General features: G+C 42.0%; 1 protein-coding gene across 2 annotated transcripts in view; it reads left to right on the forward strand.

Annotated features, from left to right (window-relative positions):
• The first annotated feature begins 230 nt into the window (after window positions 1-230).
• USP22 (ubiquitin specific peptidase 22) overlaps window positions 231-18758 on the forward strand; it is an 88607-nt gene continuing 70079 nt past the window's right edge. The window contains exon 1 of one of the 2 annotated variants that reach the window (XM_066560722.1): window positions 231-407. In XM_066560722.1, the coding sequence (XP_066416819.1) occupies window positions 282-407 (126 nt within the window). In that variant the 5' untranslated portion in view covers window positions 231-281. The remainder of the gene's footprint in view (window positions 408-18758) is intronic. The other variant, XM_066560721.1, reaches the window with a different exon arrangement.

The raw sequence follows: 18758 nt of genomic DNA on the forward strand, positions 1-18758 counted from the left end.
CTTCTCCTCGCCTCAGAGCGCCCCATCTTTGTGTGTGCGGGAGAAGGGCGGGAGGGAGTGCGCGCTGCCCGCCCGCCGCGCTTTGTTCGGAGCCGGGGGGCCGTGGCGGAGCCCCGGCTCTATGTGCCAGCGGCTCCCCGGCGGCGGCGGCGTGAGGGGCCGGAGCCCCTGAGGGCGGGGGGGCCCCGGCCCGTGTCGGTGCTGCGGGGCGGGGGAAGGGGCCGGCTCGCTGCCCGCCGGCCCGGCCCGTGTGCGGGCGGATTGATGTGGGGGGGTCTGACATGAGTCCGCCGGCGGCCGGGTGCTGCCATGTGACCGGCTTCAAGGTGGAGAACTGGAAGCAGAACCTGCGGGCGATTTACCAGTGCTTCGTGTGGAGCGGCTCGGCCGAGACCAGGAAGCGCAAGGTACCGGGGGCGGCTCGCATCCACCCCCCTTCCCTTCCCTTCCCTCCCTCCTTCCCTCCCTCCCCGACCCACCCGCCGCCGCCTCGGGGAGGGGACGGGTCCGGTCCCCCTGTAGCCCTCCCTCCTTCCCTCCCCACGGGGCAGGTGGGCCCGAGCTCCCGCACGCGGTCCTGGGGGGAGGGAGGAGGAAGCGCTCGGTGCCTCCGGGATGGCGAGGGGGGGCACCGGGATGGAGGAGGGAAGCAGCCCCGGCGGGGCCTCCCTCCCTGCCACCTGCCCCGGCGGCTTTTCCGCAGCGGGGCTGTTCCGCAGCGCCGCCGCTTCCTCCTCCTCCTTCTCCTCCTCCTCCTCCTCCTCCTCCTCCCGGAGGTTTCCCGGAATACCGGGGGGAGGGGAGGCCCGGGGCACCGGGCACGTCCGGCCTGTGGCGGAGCTTTGTGGAGCCCCGCGGGGCCGCGCCCGAGCCCGGGGGGCTGCGCGGAGCACAATGGCTGGGAGCGGGTCCCGGCGCCGGGGGCTGCGGCTCGCTCGGTTATGTGTGTGGTTTTCCTTAAAAAAAAAAAAAAAGCTGCTCGTGCTGATAATCCACTTGGAAAAGGAGATTCCTGCTCTGGTGGGGCGTGGGGAAAGGAACTGGCTCAGCCTGGAGTACAGGGAAGGGTAGGAGGGGTTGGCGCCTGGGAAAAATCCCTGTAAACCAGGCAAAAAGCAGGAAGAGTGCTTTTCCCCACCTATCTCCTATAATAACATCCTTATACACATGTATGCTTCTGGAGGGCTGCTCTATGTACTGTGCAACTAATTACTGTTTTTCCCTAGAATCAACTAGTTTTTACTTCAAAGTGACTTGGCAGATTTCTGTCAGTCGTCGCATTGGTGGCTGAGGAGGGGAAGGCAGCAGCTACACGGAGCAAAACTTGGGGTTTGGGACAGCACGGATTGTGTTTTTGTTGGAACAACCCATTGAAAACTTTGTGATCCCAGTGCTTTGCATTAAGCTGCTCAGCTTATTATTCATAATAGAACTAGAGCATGGAGGATGGACTTAAAGGGTGAGGTGCCAAACCATTTCTCTGTGCTCAGTTCATGTTCTCAGGATAATCCAGTTTCCCAATTTTTTTACCTAAAGAGGAAAAAATGGAATCTGAGAAGAAAAACGTTTTAAATGGATTTAATTACTCGATAGCCTTGCAAGGTATAGCCAGACTTGTTTTAAATACCTTACAATTCCCTACGGGTCAATATTATGGAGTATATTAGTCAAAATCTGGGTTTATTTAGCCTATAGCATGTTAAAATACGAATTGGGATGTAGTTGATGGTGCTTTCAGCTTAAATGGAGAAAAAATAGTGTCTGTGCTGTAGAAGAAAAAAATGGCAAGTGAGGTATGAAGATGTCTCAGGCAAATATAAAGCAAGTGCTATGTGGAAGAATGAAAATAAAATTTCATTAGCAGAATTACCTTTTTCTAAATACGGAGCATCCTGTGTAACCTGCATACGTCTTGTGTGCTGCAACAGCTTTTTCCTTCCGAAATCTAATGCAGGGATGTGTTCATCATTGCTTAAGAAAACAGCTGAAAATACAGAATATTCCATTGTAATCAATCTGTTCTCACTTCCTCTTTGCACAGCCAGGCTCGTAAAGCAGAACAGGATTGTTTCAAAATTATCTGTCAGCCCAGGAAAAACACCAGTTTTCCTAGTACATGCTAAAAATGCTTTTCCCCCCACTTTTTTTTTTTTTTTAAGCAGGTTGCCAGTATGAAAACAATTGGGTTTCTGAATCCGGCCCACCTGAAATATGTGGGTGTACATGATCAGTATGGGGGAACATTTTGGGTAGCTAAATTGGGATTCAATTCCCTGTCTATGTTTGTAAGGATTGAAGAAAGTCTATAAATGACAGTTATGGTACTTTATTCACCCCTTATGTATATGAACATGAGACCTTCTTCCATGGAATTTTAATTCACTGAAATTCCCTGTACATATGCATGCCTGACAGTTTTACATGTAAAATTAGGAAAAGGGTGTTTTCTGTTTGGTGGTGTATTTATAGTCTAATAACTAGAAATACAATTACCTAGATAGTCCATATAACTCAAAAGCAATCTTTTGTCCTTTAATAGTTTACATACACATATATTATGTATATGTGTATATATATTTTAGGAGCAAGCCGCGACTGCTTAAGAGCACCTTTTCATTGGTGAAGATTCTTCTTAATCCTAATCAAAGAAATGATGAGGCTAAATTAAAGGTTTATTAGCAAGTGATATTCTTTTTATTGCATGATTAAGGACAGTCACGTTATATGTTTATCACAGGAAACATTCCATATATGTAATTGATCTTTATGGAAGGCACTGGGCAGTTTAACTGCTGCTCAGATGAAGGTAGGTGTAAAAATGCCTTGGCTGTTGGTGAGAGCCAGATGTAAATGGTTCTGGTTCTAGAATGGTAACTACTGTCCCTCCTAAGCCTGCCTTGAAAATCCAGGGAGCAGTGGGAACTGCAGGGGGCAGAAAGGGTCCGTTCTCGTGCCGTACCTCCACCGCGTTCTGCCTTGGCAGACCATTTTAGTGCTGTGCTGTTCGGGTTTAATACGCACCTTTTCTGTGAATAAGCTTTTACGAGCTCCAGCTCACGGTTCAGTTTGCTTTACAGCCAGTGCTTCCAGCAGAATGGCTCTAAAGCCTGCTTTATAGTGGGAAAGCTGTCTCCTGAACATGCATTTCAATCCTCAGTCAGAACCAGGAGGTAATTATGTACGTGTCTTTGTAGGCACTGGGATTCTGGTGAAGATTCTCAGTGTGTTTGCTCCCGAAGCGTTGGCTGTGCTGGGATTTGAGCTGTCATCACGGTGCATTGTTGTATCCACAGCGAGGAGCGAGGCTGGGACTTGCCTCATCTCACTGCATCTTGGCCACACTCAAGTGCAGCACTTGTACTACTGTTCTAGGCACAGGGATTGTCGTGGTGCAATTGTGTTGCTGGTGGTGAAGCCTAAGCAAAGACAAAGCTGTCATGCTAGACAGTGGAACGGGAAATGACAGAGAAATCCAAAGACTGACTCTTGAAATGATAGTTATTGTGATTAAATGTTGGAGCTAGGTTTTAGACCTCGAGTTGTGTGTGAAGTGACATAAAATTAGGGTGGACTTTTTCATTGTTGGGACTTTGACTTGTAACTCTTGAGTTTTAATTTGCCATAGTTAGAATCTGTTTAATAACCTGATGGCAAAGCTCATGTTTCTGTAGGTCATGGACTTTACCTTGAATATTTTGATCTGAAACTTACCTCACACTTAATTAAGTAACACTCCAGAAGAGATCCTTAAATTTGTCACCACTACTCCCCATTCAGGAATTACGGAGCAGACAGAGGATGCTGAAAAGGCTTGTGTAGACCTTCATGTCAGCTTTTTCCATTTTTTTTCTGTTGAAACACTTGGCTTATTCCTTTAGAATTACAGATGAGAAAAATCTGTTTTGCAGTGCTGAATGTAGCTTTTGTCCCCATCAGTGAGCAATTACACATGTAGATGCATCTTTGTGTCCAGGAGTTGGTAAGTAATGGTTTCATTGCTGGAAGGGCAACTGAATTTATGATTAAATTCCCTCTTCCTGGACTATACGCCTTGGAGGAAAACTGTCTCATTCTGAATGGTTCTTACTATCACTGCCCTGAAAAGGCTCTTGATGATAAAAGTCAACTGGTCATTGTGACCAGAGTTGTGATATGCACAAGGTTCTGTGTGGAATTTCAGAATGTTTGTTCAGTGCTTCAGCCAATAGATCAAAGAATAATTGCCTGTCAGGGGCTGTGCTCTCATTGACAGCAGCTGCATTCTGGCATATTTCTGCCTGTTTGAGAGCTTCTCTTGTTTTTCCCATTATTCTCTCTTTACATGGGTCCTATAGACCAACTGATCCTTTCAGATATGAAGAAACATTTGCTTTTATGTGATGACTTTTCATCAGGTATCATTCTCCCCATGAACTTGTGACTTCAGTGTGTGGCTCCTTGTAATATTTTGACAGATAATCAATTCTTAGACTTAAACCTGAAATGACTTTTGTTCATTTCCTAACTTTCAAAGTTGAAAAGGTTAAAATAACTTAGCAGATAACTACCATGTCATGTTTTCATGTTTTTCAGTAGCAAGTATTGTGGTTCACAGTCTAAATCAGTGTGTCATGTTCTTGCTAAAGTGACCTTGCAGTCTTCAGGGTAAGCTACTGGTGGAACTTCTCATCTTGTGCCTGTTGAGGCACATTTGCTTCCCAGGGGCCTTGCCCCATGTACCTGTCCAGGAACAGGGAGGTGTTGCTTAGGTGATTTGCTCTGTACTGTAACAGACAGGCCAGGAGCCTCACCAGGCTGTGCCACCTTCACAGGCTTGGTCTTTGGATTGCTTAAATTAACGAGGAAATCTTAGCTTGTTGTTCTTTAACGTTTTTAGCGTGTGCACCAAGCTTCTGGATTCCAAATCCTGTGGAGCACTTGAAAGAGGAGTCCAGGATTCAAGAAGCATGTCTCTTTTTCAGCTGTGTACTCTGCTGTGGCTGCCTGAGTGAACTGTGTGACTCAGGAAGGATGTTCTTCTTTGCCATGTGCTGTGGGAGCTGCCTTCTCCCTGAATGCCCATGAGAAGTGTCAAAATCAACTGCAAGCTTCATTGTTCAGGAGGTCTCCAGTTTCACACCTGAGCAATCTTCCTTAGTTCCTAACCACTAAGGATTTAAAAGGTCCTTAGACCTGCTGAAGGTAACGTTCTCTTTCTCTCAGTGTGAAGACATGACCTTTGGTGTGAGAGATACCCAGACATGAGATTTTAGCTCTGAAATTACTCAGCAGAGCCTGGTGTACATGGGATATGCCAGATTGAGAATGCTCCACTGAGCTTATGTCTCTGGTGCTGAAGAACATAATACAGGACCTTCCTCTTCCTCGTGGTGCTAAGCCCTATTTTGTATCCTGTTTTGTGGGGGTTTTTTTAAATCACTTGTTGGTTTCTGGGCCAAAGGTTAGGAATTAGTCCTGCACCATGAATTTGAAGATGGTGAATAGCAATTTTTAAGTTGTGGGATCTGAGCCATCAGGACTTCTCTGTTTTTTAACATGGATGGGAGAGACAGTAAATGCAGTTTTCTTCCTACTTGTATTTGTTCCCTTTTTTAGAGCAAGAAGATGGATCTGCACTTGCTGATGAAGGACAAAATAGGGATATGTTGGACAAGAAGGCTTATTTCTTTTTTTTCCTGTAGTCTTATCAGTAGTCAAAGGTTTGCTCATAACCAAGCTGTTTGTCAGAGTAGTTGTAGCATCTCTTTAATTTTGTCTGCAGTCAACGATTTTATTTGCTTAATGCTGAAAGCTTTTAAACTGAAATGACAGGGAGTAGTGTGAAGGTGAGCAGGGTGGAATGGCTTTGTTTGATTTGCTGGACTATGTGTCGAGCTTTATTTTAAGCCATCAAAGCTTTAAACCCCAAACAAAGGTTAGGTGATAGCCTCATTTTTGTTTCAAGCCTTAATCTGTGGCGTTAAGGTGAAACCAGAGCTGCAAATTGCTTGCAAACCTTGTACTCTCCTCCTTTCATTTGAGGATTTTCTGTTTCAGTAACTGGTGTAACAAATTTTGAGGCAAATGTTACTGACTGGTAGTGGAAGTTTTCTGCTTGTGAATTGCTGACTCTCCTTCTCCTGAATTACTGCTCCTTGAGCTGAGCAAAAAAAAAAAAAGTGTTTTCCTTTGGAATGGACTCTGGGGATCCTTCTTCATTACAAATACTCTTGCAAGTGTTAGTTTGATTCCCAGTGGTGGCTGATTTGTTTTAAACCAGAGAAACATTAACTCGGTTTAAAACCTTGTGTTTCCCACATTAAACCAAGCACCCACAGTTTTTCCTGTTCATATGCAGATCTATGAGTTCTTCTGAAGAAACTGGTTTCTTTCTTTTTCCTGGTAGATATAGGGCTGTTGTTTTTTATTTTTATTAGCCACACCTTCCTGTTTCACTTGACTGACAGCTACTTTAAAACGGTGGGTTTGGGCTTTTTATTACCTATATTCCCATGGTTCTCCAAGTGTTTGTAATGTGTCTGTAGCCCACAGCAGCATCCAAGGTGAGGAGATACATATGTCCTCTTATTATACATCAGGAGAAAGGCAGTCTAAAGGTGACCCATACACATCTCACTGGCCTGTTCAAAACATTATTAAAAAAAATTATTTTTTCCCCCACCCTGCGAAGAGCCATTGTTAGAACCTTTCTAGACTTGGACAGAAAGAGCTGCCTGGAGCCACTGTCTCAGTCTCTCGTTAACCTGTGGACAATGCAGCAAGTGAGTGAAATGCTCTAATGACATTCCAGTTTATTCTGTTATCCTGGCCTGTGCTGTCAGCAAGCAGGGTTGGAGTGTGGGGAGAGCCATATGTTACCCAAGAGGCCTGAACTGGGAACCTTGCCTTAGCAGAAACGGTTCTAGAAGCTGATAGATCTGTTCTGACTGGATGAAAGCTCTGTCTTGGTAGTTGTATTCTCTTACCTATTGATTTGGCACTCCTTTATGTACACTCGGCTTAATTCAAGCTAAGAACTTTGCTGCATTAGCTGGTAATAGAATCAATGTACAGAGTTACATAGACCTGCGTTCTGTTTGGGACTGGGAGCACACAGTGCAACTGGCACACAGGAACGATCTGTGGTTTACTTTAGTGCTGGAGCAGCTGCCATGGTGCTGATCTCTCTCATTGAAGAGAAAGAATCATTTTATCTGTCTCAAGACCTATTTGAGGATCTGTAAAGTGAACTGTTACCTGACACCAGTTGACTCAAAGTAACCTGAGATTCACTTTATCAGTTGATAACTGATTAGCAGCAAGCAGTCCTGTCACACATTCTTTTGTGTGTGGAATACGGCAAATACTCTAGATTTTCCATTTCTCTACTTAAGTAGAATGCTCCTTAAGGTTTGGTTTTATTTTTCTTAAAACCTCTCAGTGATAAGTAATGCTATTTAAAACCCGGTTTTTTGGGTTTTTTTTTTGCCCGTCTCTGCTACTTTTAAAGTTGCTGAAGAGAACTTTTCCTCCTCTTATTCTTCCTTTCCTGTGTTTAATGGAGCTTGAAATTAACGTGGCTCTTCTTGTCTACCTCTTGCATAGTATCACTGGTGATGTCAGCATATCCCTGGTGGGAAATATGTCTGTGAAGATCTACAGTGCACTAAATTTGTCATTGAATAAAAAAATTGGGTATTAGACAAGGTGAAACTTGAAAAAAAGAGAAAAAGTGGATATTGGTAACAAGAGTTGTTTTCAACTACTTAAAATGTAGTTAGTGTCTTTTTAATGAAACTATTGAGGGCTAGTGCAAATTTTCATATCCTGACACAAATTCTGACATTAAGCATGACAAATATATTAAATATCCTCATATTTCGAGTAGTGGTGAGAGGCAGCTCACTAACTGACATTGCTTGGTAGTAAGTCTGAAGTCAGAATTGGATTTGACTGAGCTTAAATGGTCTTGTCCTTGTACCACGCTGGTTTTGCCATGGTTGGTTTGATCACACAGCTGAGCTCTTCTGCACATACATGTAAGATGTGAAAATGTAACTATTCATACATTCAGTGAGTTGTGTTTATGTAGAATTAATATGTAGAGATCATGAATCTGCATTTCATTCAAGAGATCATTGGAATATCTTTTCTTTGTCATTAGTGCCTTCATCTGGAGTTCTGTGTTGCAGCTCTTCCCTAGTATATTAAACCATGTTTTCATCCATGTATTAATCCATAGTTTAAAATATATTATATTTAAAAATCACCTAGTTATTAGTCCCTTTATTTTTCTTAAACACATAAAAGAGCCTGCAGCATTTGAATGTAGTTTAGTGATGGGGATGGTGGAGGATCAAACACCCATGTGGCACCGAGTTCCATTTGCCTTGCTTGTCACTCAGAAGTTCATGCATCCAAGTAGCCTCTTTTAAACAGGGTTTGGCTTTGGATTCATCTCACTGAATTGACTGCCAGGGCTTTTATATGTATGTTTTGCTTCTGTTTTTAAAGGGCTTTTGTTTTTGAATCAAGTACAGACTTGAATTACTTCAGTGTTTATCAGCACAAGGAAAGAAAGCAGCAGTTTATAAGCTTTATTTTTGCCTACCTCCCCCTTGCCAACTTCTGTTTTAAAAGTATCTTTCCCTCCTTGTGTCTTTGTACAGCCTGATGTTATTTCACAAAGTTTGTCTAATTACAGTTTGTACTTCTGTCCTCTGCAATCAGCCTCGTTGTTGCATTGCAAGTCAGAATTTAAGGGACCTTGTCTACTACAATATACTTGGTAAATAAAGGTGAGATTTATTGCACAGCAGATGTATGACAGCTCAGTGAGTGCAGACAGCTGAGATAGCTGACTGATTTCAGTACCTCGTTTGTGTTAGGTGAGCCTTTGTGACCCTCTGCCCTCCAGGGACAGATGCAAAATTTGTCTTAAGGTTTTATGTTTTTCTTTGCTGTGCTTCATTATTTTCACATTACTGCCCAGTTTTGCCCCTGACTGGATCTCTGTCCTGGTGGCCAGGGTGAAGCTCTCATTCACACTGGCCTCTGGGCATTGCTGACTTCTGCCGTGCTCCCTCAGCAAGCATCCCCTCCCGAGAGATTATTATGGGAAATGTTTATCTGCACGATGAACACTCAGTTCTTTGGTCACTCATGACTACATTTTGTGTTCTTGGTTGTGGGATGATCTTGATGTGGAGAACAGGATGAGAAATGCCATGAAAATAGTTTCAAAGTTCCTGCAGTTCTGTGCATAAAGAGGAACAAGATTTTCCTCTGTAATGATGAGGCTGTTCCCCAAGGAAATTTATCTTATACTGTGTTCAGCATAATTTTATCTTACTGCCCTTCGTGATGTATTTCCTTGTCACATAGTAGTTCTGCTACTTAGAACTTTTCTTGCTATGCAAGTTTTAGAGTTGCCCCAGTAAATTAAATTTGTTTTCTGCATCTCTTTGTAATAATTATGTCCTTATTGAGAGATTTTGGGGAGTAGGAGATGTTTTCTTTGTCTGCCTTAGGCCGTGTACTGCAAAAATCTGACTGTAGAAAATCAGAACTCCAATTTTTTGCAGTAAGATGAAGAATTACTTTATTACAGCAGTTCTTTATAAAGCAAGCAGTTTAATTCTGTAAGCACATTGTACCCATACATTGAAACTGGCAGACAAGTTGTTTTATGCAGTGGTGAAAAGGATGTTAAGGAGAAGGTGGGTTAGCAAATCTGACAAGTTTTAAAATCTTCAATTGAAATCTGGAAACTAGTTATAGATATGGGTTCCAGTGAGACACAAGTACATGATGGAATTGGTAAATGGCTTGGGTGAGAAGAATGCCAATGAGGTAAGGGACAGGCAATATTTGATTTATCAGAGAAAAGCAAGAGATGTGAAATTTGAACCTTTCTGTGCATTCTCATGGAGACTGGTGAGTGAAGAACATGAGAACCAGCTCTTCAGCTCTGGGTGAACAAGTGTCTTTCCTTAACAGTGTAAGGAATTACCAGCTCTGCACATTGCTGCTGTTGTACTATTGCTGTGTCATGTTTGTGTGGTTGTGCCATGAACCAGAAAGAGCAGATAAAGATGAAAATACATTTTTCCTCCTCTGACTGATATTTCACCAACCCGAGTAGTGACACTGGGAGCTGCATGTGGCAGCTTGAATAAAAACTGCTGCTGTGCTCTGGGCTGTGCCAGTGACAGACCCTGTGTGAGTGCTGTCCTAATGGTGGCTTCCTCTGTAAAGAGTTTCTAATACTGACTGCATCCAGAAGGTTCTGTGGAGGAACCTCTCTCTGTTAGTGCTGCAGTGGGGTGCTTGTACCTGCTCTTCTCACAGGAGTGGGCTGAGCCTGATACATGAAACTTGTCTTATGTCTGCAAGGAGTAAGTACATTACTCCTGTATGCAAATAAGTTACCTCAGTTTCCTTGTGAAAAATAAATGAATCGTGGAGTGTGGAATGCCTGTAATGTGTGATCAGCTATTACAGTAAATCTACTTTTCATATTATGTTTAATTTAATGAAATGAATAGTGTTTTTCCAAGTAATCAAGTTATGAGCCACTTGTGTCCCTCTTTAAACAGGCCCGTCTCTAAGTTAAGATTTCCGTCTTTTATAATCAACCTCTAGTAAGCTGATGTAACTTTTTTGTTGGTTTAAAGCATGTGGTCATGGGCCGTGTGCCTAGATCATGCTCCTGCTGCATGTAGTTGGGGATGATGGGATAATGGGACTGTAAATTATCTCTTTATGGTGCTGGTTTTCCTCTGGCCTCCTCCCTTGTGCAGCGTGGAGCAGCCCCGAGGCGGTTCCGGGCGGTGCCAGCTGGCTGGAGCCCTGGGGGCCGCTGTGCCAGATGGAGACAGCAGCGCTCCAGTGAAAGCCAAACGTGCTTCCCTTGCCGGGGTCGTGAGAGGTGCAGCCTCTGCAGCCCCGCCAGGGATCGCTGGGCAAGAGCTGTCCTGGGACTCAGTTACTGCTCTGCTGGTGCAGCCGTGGAAAGGACTGGCCTAGGGCATCTGTCAGGCTTTTTTTTTTTTTGGAGTAGATTCATAATTCAATATTCAGCCATTGAACATTTTCAATGTGTTAGCATCTCCTTTTTCCTGGTTTATGCTTCTGTACTGTATCTGTGAAATGTTCAATTCCATAGCACGTACAGATGCTCGGTTTTGAGACAGATTTTTTCAATTTGATTAAGTGTGGTGGTTCCTGATGTGTTGCCCTGCTTTTTTCCTCACTACTGAAAAATGCTGTCATCCATAGGATACTCAGACTAGAAAAAGCTTGTTAATGCTGATTTTTTTTTCACTAAAATGAAACAAAAACCCCAAATCCTTCATTCCACTGTCTGAAATGACAACTTCAGATATGCTCAAAAACAAAAGCATCCCTTCATTTGCCTAGTTGACTTTATAGTTTTTATTAAAAAAAATTGATTTCTTAGTATACCATTGAAATCAGTTGTTGGTGTTACTGCATTGAATTCAGCCCTTCCCTGTGGCTTTTTTGTATTCCAGAACAATCTTAGTGTAGATTGACCTCATCTGCACAAGATGTACCCCACAAAACCCATGTGTTTGAATAGTTGCATCTTGTGGAGATGAGGACAATAAATGGGTGAAACTCTTTGAAGAATCCAATTCCCTGGTGGCTGCTCAAACAGGTTTCTTCACTCTCTTGACCCAGAAGGCTTTGTTCTTATTGACCCATTAATGCAGCTCACACTTCTAATCCAGGAACCCAAAATAGCTGCCAAGCCTGGATTTTACTGTGGTGGTATTTGCTGCACAGGTAGTTGGTACAACCCCTCATGCAGAATTGCAGCTGAAAACCCCCCTGAGCTGAGGCACATGAGACTATTTTGGGCAGATATTTCAAGTGTCTGATTTAAATAAGATAATAAACCCAACTTGATAGTATGTACAAAGGACTTACTGGAAGAACAATATATTTTGAGTCAACTCTCCCTGACAATCTCCAGAACTGGATATGAGTGGGAATGGGGAAGGAAGGATGTGCCTTGTAGCTCCTTTGCCCTGATGATTGTGCTAGAGGAATGAACTACAAGGAGAATGGTAGTTACCATATTTCAGCCTAAATAGAATTTATCTCTGCTCTTGAAGAAGGAATGATGGTGGTTTTGTGATCTGTTAGGACATGAGTGAGGTTTGGGAGTGATCATTCAGTCTTGTGTTAGCAGGGCAAGTGATTTAAGGCTGAGTCTATCTTGAAGGACACACGAGTTTGAAGTAATGAAGCAGAGGGAAGAAATGTATGGTGAGAAATAATTTAAAGGCTTTAGATGCATTTCCCTGATTTTTTACAAAGTAGTTTTTTCAAAGTGACCTTCATTTGCAGGAACTGTTTTTACTCAGCGTGTGCTTCTCTTTGCTACACAATATTTTTGTTACCTTTTTACTTGGAGAAGCTTCAAATCACAGGGAATTGGAGGTAATTTCCTAGCTAGGTAGTAAATGACTTGTAATAGCTTCCTTACAAAATTCTCAACACATACTGTTCTCTTAATACTCTTTTTTGCAGGTGTGTTATATCTACTTACAGGTATCTGAAATAAAGCTTTTCAAGGAAATTGTGACATTTTCCTTTTGTCATGCAGAAAGCTCTGCTCTATGTAAACCCTTGCTGAGTGTGATGCCTGCAAGACTGTTCCTGTCACTTTAAATACTTTTATATCCATAATACTAATGAATAAGTTTTCTTTCAAGATATGAAATCCTTTTGTCCTGCTCTTCCTCAGTGCTAAATCCCTTAACCTCACCAATTCATATGTTTCAACTCACACTGCTTAACTGCTCAAAGTATTTCCTTCAAGTTAAGGTCTTGAAAGTAGAACACATAATATGTGAAATCAACTCTTACCAGCATTAATGTACTTTTCTTCTGGTTCATGAAGCAAAGAGATTGCATTAGAATTGAAATTGATGATTGGTGGAATTTCCAAACTGTTTATTGATAAAAAATGTAGCAAACCAGATCAAAGAGCAGAAGTCATGCTTTAGTTCTGACAGTTCTACAGAGCAGAAGATTTAAGTGTGGTGAGTGTTCAGGCAGGAAGGAGATTCCACTCTGTGTTCTTCAGCTTTGTCCTTCACTTCTTCTGCAGTTTTTGCTTTAAGAACTTGTGGTAAGGAGCTTTGGTTCCAGGTTGCTTTGTGGTCAGTTAGCTGGAAAAGTGGAATGGATGACCAGGAGTCATCCATTCACTTCTTAGGAGAGATGGTTTTGATGTAATTTCCTCCCTGACCTTCCAGTGAGGCCAAAGCTGGTGTTGAACCTGCCCTTAGCTCACAAGTAATGGTGAGTTCTGCTGCAGAGCACACAAGATCTGACAGACTTTGTAATGGCCTGAGTTGGACTCAGTGATCACACCAAGCTTTCAGTGTCACTTATTTCACATCAGCTTGGTTTGACTGGGTGCTTCAATGCTTTTGTGCCAAGCAGGAGGATTCTGGTGCATTGTTTCCTGATTTTTGTTCTGTATCTGTTCTTTGGAGCAATCCTCTACAACAGACAGTACCTTGTTTTCAATGGCTACTTTTTTTAAAATTCTTTTTTTCTTCCATACCATGAGTTTTCCTTGGTGTTCCTACTTCTCTGGCTGTACTCTGCCTTTCCCCCTAGAAATTATCTGTTTGTTTACAGTTTAGACAAATGCTGCATTTCTGTGCTCCTAATTTCTTAACGTGAGCCCACCCTTTGGAGCCTAAGCATGGAGCACTACTCCTGCCACAGAGTCTGAGCAGACTGTTCCTCATGCCAAGGTTGTAAGTGTTAATCTTGCTGCAGACTGGGGTGATAATTCATTGCTGTCACAGCAACACATGCTGAAAGTTGCTTCTTGCCAGATTTGTTGGCTATATGCTACACTAGAGAAAATTATTTCAAGAGTCTTATTGCATAGCCAGATGCTGCAGAACTCATGCAATCAACCTCCCCTCCCCCCTTTTTATGGCTGCTCTGACTTCAGGGAGGAAAAACTATTATATACTGAAACACATTCCTGTGTAACACTAGTAAAGATGTGGATGAACTTCTGATTGGGGCTAATTTTTCTGGTTTTTCATGCAGGGAAGATCTGGTTTGTGTTCAGGATAAAAAGGAAGGAAAGCTTTTAAGGTAGGATGAGGGGAATTTAAAAAAGGAAATTAACAGTCTCTCCCCTGCTGTTTGTTGGGTTCTCTGCCATAGTTGGGTGCTGTGGAAATGTTGTTTTCTTTAAGAGGTAGTGCCTAGGTTGGCTCAATTCTGAAGAACTGGAGCTTCTGCCATCTGTGTCCTTAGGATCTTTCAAAAGCAGGAGAACCTTTGTGATGTCTGGATATCATCATATCTCAGCACTGGCCTAAAGATGGTGTTTGGTTTAGTTATATCTGAGATGTAGAGCCCTGAAGAGGAAAATAAGTGGATTTTTGGTACAGGATCTGAGTCCCCTGTAACAACTTAATATTTGCTCTTATATATGTGCTGTAGAAAAATGCAAGTTATGTAGGTTTTTTTCCCAAGGTATCCATTACATTTTGGGCACGGTGGTGTCTGATTACCAGGGAGGTGAGATTTACTGACTGTTTAGTCAGACAGAAATACATTTTCCCAATGTATTTCCAGCATAAATCTCTTCATATCCAGTGGCTGGGCATTGTGTCACCAATAATTTTATCCTCTCTTGTATTTTAAGAGAAGGTGCCATAGAGGTTACATTATTTTGAATATGTTCCCACAGGACAAAATCCAGGTAAAAATGCAGTGTTGGAGAGTTTATTATTACCCACACGTTGTGTGTCATGCAGAGCTCCCCTGCTTTTCATTCCTTGTGCCTCAGTTCTTTGCACTTCCAGATCACAGGAAACACTGCCCTGAAAATCAGAACTAGGAAGGGCTTCTTTGAGACCTGAGCAAATCACCTCTCAGCTTGGCAGGGAGAGCTTTTCAGCAGTTTCAGGTACTCTAAAAAGGCCCGAGGCCTCAATGCTCTCAAATGCTTTTTTAATCCCTCTGTAAAGCATAAAGGCCATGTATTTGTCCCCAGAACACCAGCCATGTTTATAACTATGGAGACAAAGCAAGAGATCAGGACTATAAATCTGTACTGGCTCTCCTGGAATATTTTTGCTCTAATCTATGTGAGATTACTGGTGATTTGCAATTGTAATACCCTCCTGAAGAATCCCTTGGTTTTGCTTCAAGCTCTTAACTGGTTTTTCAAGTGCAATATGCCAAGGAAGTTCTGGCTTTTGTTCAGATAAAAGACTTTATAATTCACTTTCTCCCTCATTCCTGTGTTTCCCTTTATCCTGCCGTTGTGGTTTGTGTTTGTATCAGCCTTTCATTTTCCCATGTGCAGGGGCTTTAAGAGCCCAGACAGTTCCTGTTGCTGGGGGAGCCTGCACAGCTTTGGGAGCTGAAGGGAGAAAGGTTGAGTTCCCTGTTCTGTTTCTGGCCTCCACTGCCACGTCCAAATGATGGATTGAGGCTCAATCTGTGCATTATAGATGTTTCTGTGAGTGCAGGAACAGGAATTTGTTTAGAACAAATAGACAGATGAGTTCTCTGTTCATACCAACGTTCAGATTGCACTGCGGTTATTTTTAATAGCAAATACAATGTCTTTTTTATTTTTCTTTTTTTCTTTTTAGTAATGCCAAGCACACACAAATGTCTGCTGCTATGTTAACTTTGGTGAGGGATTTGGGACTTTGATGAGCTGCTCTATATCAGCTAATGTTTTCCCTAAGTGTTGGTAACTCTGTCTGAGTTTTGGAAGCTGGGACAGGCTAGATCCATGGAAGAATGTGTAAAAATGTGTCTCATCTGCCAAAGAAGATTTGTTAGTATGGTCAGGGCAATAAATAATTTGAAGTTTCTGAAAACTGTTAAGGTTTGTGTGATATGGGGAAGAAGGAAAGCAAATGATAAATACATAACTTCCCTCCTTCCCAGTGAGACTGCTTTTTGAGATCTTCACGTCCAGCTGCTCCCTCCTCCCAAATTCAGTTGCTCAGCTGGGAGACAAGAAGTGTTAAGTTGATCTGTTTGCTTGAACTGATTGATTTCAGACCTCAGTCATTTACAGCTTTGGGGCAGAGCTTGTGGAGCCCTACCTTGTGATGATGTTTCCCTGTTGGAATGCAATGTGGTAATTGCTGAGATTGCATCAGATGGATTCCCTGCTGAAGGGGAAGCTGTGGATTCCAGCAGACCATCCACAGTTCCTTTTGGGTAGAGAACTGAAATTGAGAAGGGAAGGCAGGACCCACAGAGCCCTTGCTGCTGCCTGAACTTGGGCTTCTCTGGAGTTCAGTCTTGTGCTTGATAGAATAATTACCTTGGGACACAACAAAACTTTCAGTTTCTGTATGGGAAATAAGTTAATGGAAAATAATGGGAGATGGCAGCCTGTACAACATCTCATAAATAGTGAGGAAATGTGGAAGAGTTGGAGGCAAAGCCTCTTTGTTTTGGGTGGGGGGATGATGAGGGAAGAGTATTTTTAATATATTGCTTGTTTAGGAAACCCCTGAATGAGGATATGGCAGGGAATTCACTACTTGAGTGTGGTAGAACAACCCAGAGCTCTGTTCAGGTGTGATGGTCCCTCCAGACCTTAAGGAAGAAATGGGATTTCAGGCTGATTCTGTCAGGGTGGTGTTTGGTGGCACAGCTGGTTCTGCCCATCCCAGCAATGTGTTCTGTACACAGTTGTTAACACGAGGCCTTGGCACAGAAACTTTTGGCCAAGTTTGATTTCCCTGAAGGACGTTGGAAAGTCAGCAGAAATCACAGAGTAGACTCAGCTCAGAGGGAAGTTCTGGCTCTTTCCTGTGGATGGACCTTCTTGATTTTTGTCCATTTTTTAATGCATATGTTAAAATTCAAATTTGAAACCACATAATAAAGGAAACTTTTTCTATCAGTCCGAAACCCAAAACCCTTTCACTTGGTGCTGTAGTAGCATGGAAGATTCCTTGGTTGTACCAATACTCCTTATTCTTGGAGAGTCTTGAAGTAACATATTGGCTGATGGGAAGCCAGTTGGAAATGAGAATTCTTTTCTTCAGTTGGAAAACCAAATGAGTATATCCCTAAGTCCCTCAAAAGCACTGCTCATGCTATCTAATATCTGTTAATCATTTCTTAGGAGAAATTATGGAAATGTTACTCAATGCACTAATTCTCTACAGTGTTTCTAATTACTCAATTGATTATTTTGAAGCGTAGATTTGTGTAAAGGAACACTGGAGTATATTTGAACAAATACAGAGCAATAAAACTGTAATTGTAATTCATGTACATTCAACAAACAAAGCATTAATTTTATTAGTTTTTCCAGCAGTTTGTGTGTTTGAAGTGTGTGGCTGGTTCTTTCTTAAGTCTGTGGCTCATTAAACTTTCTGTACTGTATTGTCTCATCTGTCAGGCAATCTCACATTGATTTGGTGTTCTATATGTACATATTGTACAAGTAATTAATTTTAAAAAGTAAAAAAAAGTATGCAAAGGCTGGTTTAGTAGTTGTTTGCAGTAAAGTTTTACCATTCTCCATGGTATTGTCTTAATCATAAAAGAAAAAAATGTTCCTCAGGTTGTTCCAGTCAGTCTGCATTCAGTGACTGAGTTCTGGTCCACTGAACACTCACTGCTCTGTTATATCAGAGTTAATAATACTGTGACTTCATCTGTTGTTTTACTAAAAATGCCAATAATTATTGTAAGTGGTTATGAAATTTCTTTCAATCCCACTGTCTCACGACAGGCTCCTATTAACTTCATTCTGTATCATGAGAGATCAGAATGTATGATGAGAAAATGTGTTTTGTTATTTAGAATCCTGTAAGGGCACTTATTTCATTTTTGTGATGTTGTCGTTGGGTGGAGCTCAGGGCTTGGGTTTTTTTATTCCTCTATAAATGCATTTCCAGATGTTAACTTTTGAAAGTCTCAGTTTGAATTTTGAGGTTTTAATCCTTCATTTCAATGCACAGAACCATTATAGTGGATTTTTTTTTTGACGTTTAATTAGGGGTTTTTGGTGTGTGTATATATGTTAAAAACCCACACACATATAGTCACTGGTAATTTGCTTAACCTTGGGCAGGAAAAGTGGAGAATGGTAACATGAGATGCTTCAAGGTGTGTGGTATCCAGTGTAGTACAGAATCTGTTCTTTCTCTGCCTTTTTAAGCCTCAGGTTCACTAATTTAACGATCAATTAAAGAGGCTTCAGGGTCTGCTGTGTTTTGTCAGAGCAGCAGAGCTACACCATATGGATGATGGTTTCTCCCTTTATCCTTTTTTGTAATTTCTCTGGATGTGTTTGGCTGTTGATATTTGTTGTCTTATTCTCTGATTAAAAGATGAATTTCGTTTGTGATAGAAGTTAAAGAGCAATTTGTTTCACCAATGTGTGTTCCAATTTTCATTAGTGTATTTTTTCTAGTTGGGAGTCTTCAGAGAGATGATTTTTGCTTTCCAAAGAAGTTATTTAAATCACATGATTATTATATTTATGCAACTGAACTTTTCTGTGTTCTGCTTTGCACAAAAGTTCACGTGTACCAAGTACCCTCACACTCTCTTGATAAAATAAGCTCTAAATTATATCTGAGTAATTCTTTTTCTGAAGCTGTCTGCAGCTTTTGCCCTTTTGCTAAATGAAACGCTACTTATCTTAATTATTAGTGTTAATGAACGTGGTGTGGGCTCAGTATTTGCTATTGCCAGGTAGAATCTAAGTCATGTCTTTT

The sequence above is a fragment of the Molothrus aeneus genome, chromosome 16, assembly GCF_037042795.1.
Source record: "Molothrus aeneus isolate 106 chromosome 16, BPBGC_Maene_1.0, whole genome shotgun sequence".
NCBI classification, from domain to species: Eukaryota; Metazoa; Chordata; class Aves; order Passeriformes; family Icteridae; genus Molothrus; species Molothrus aeneus.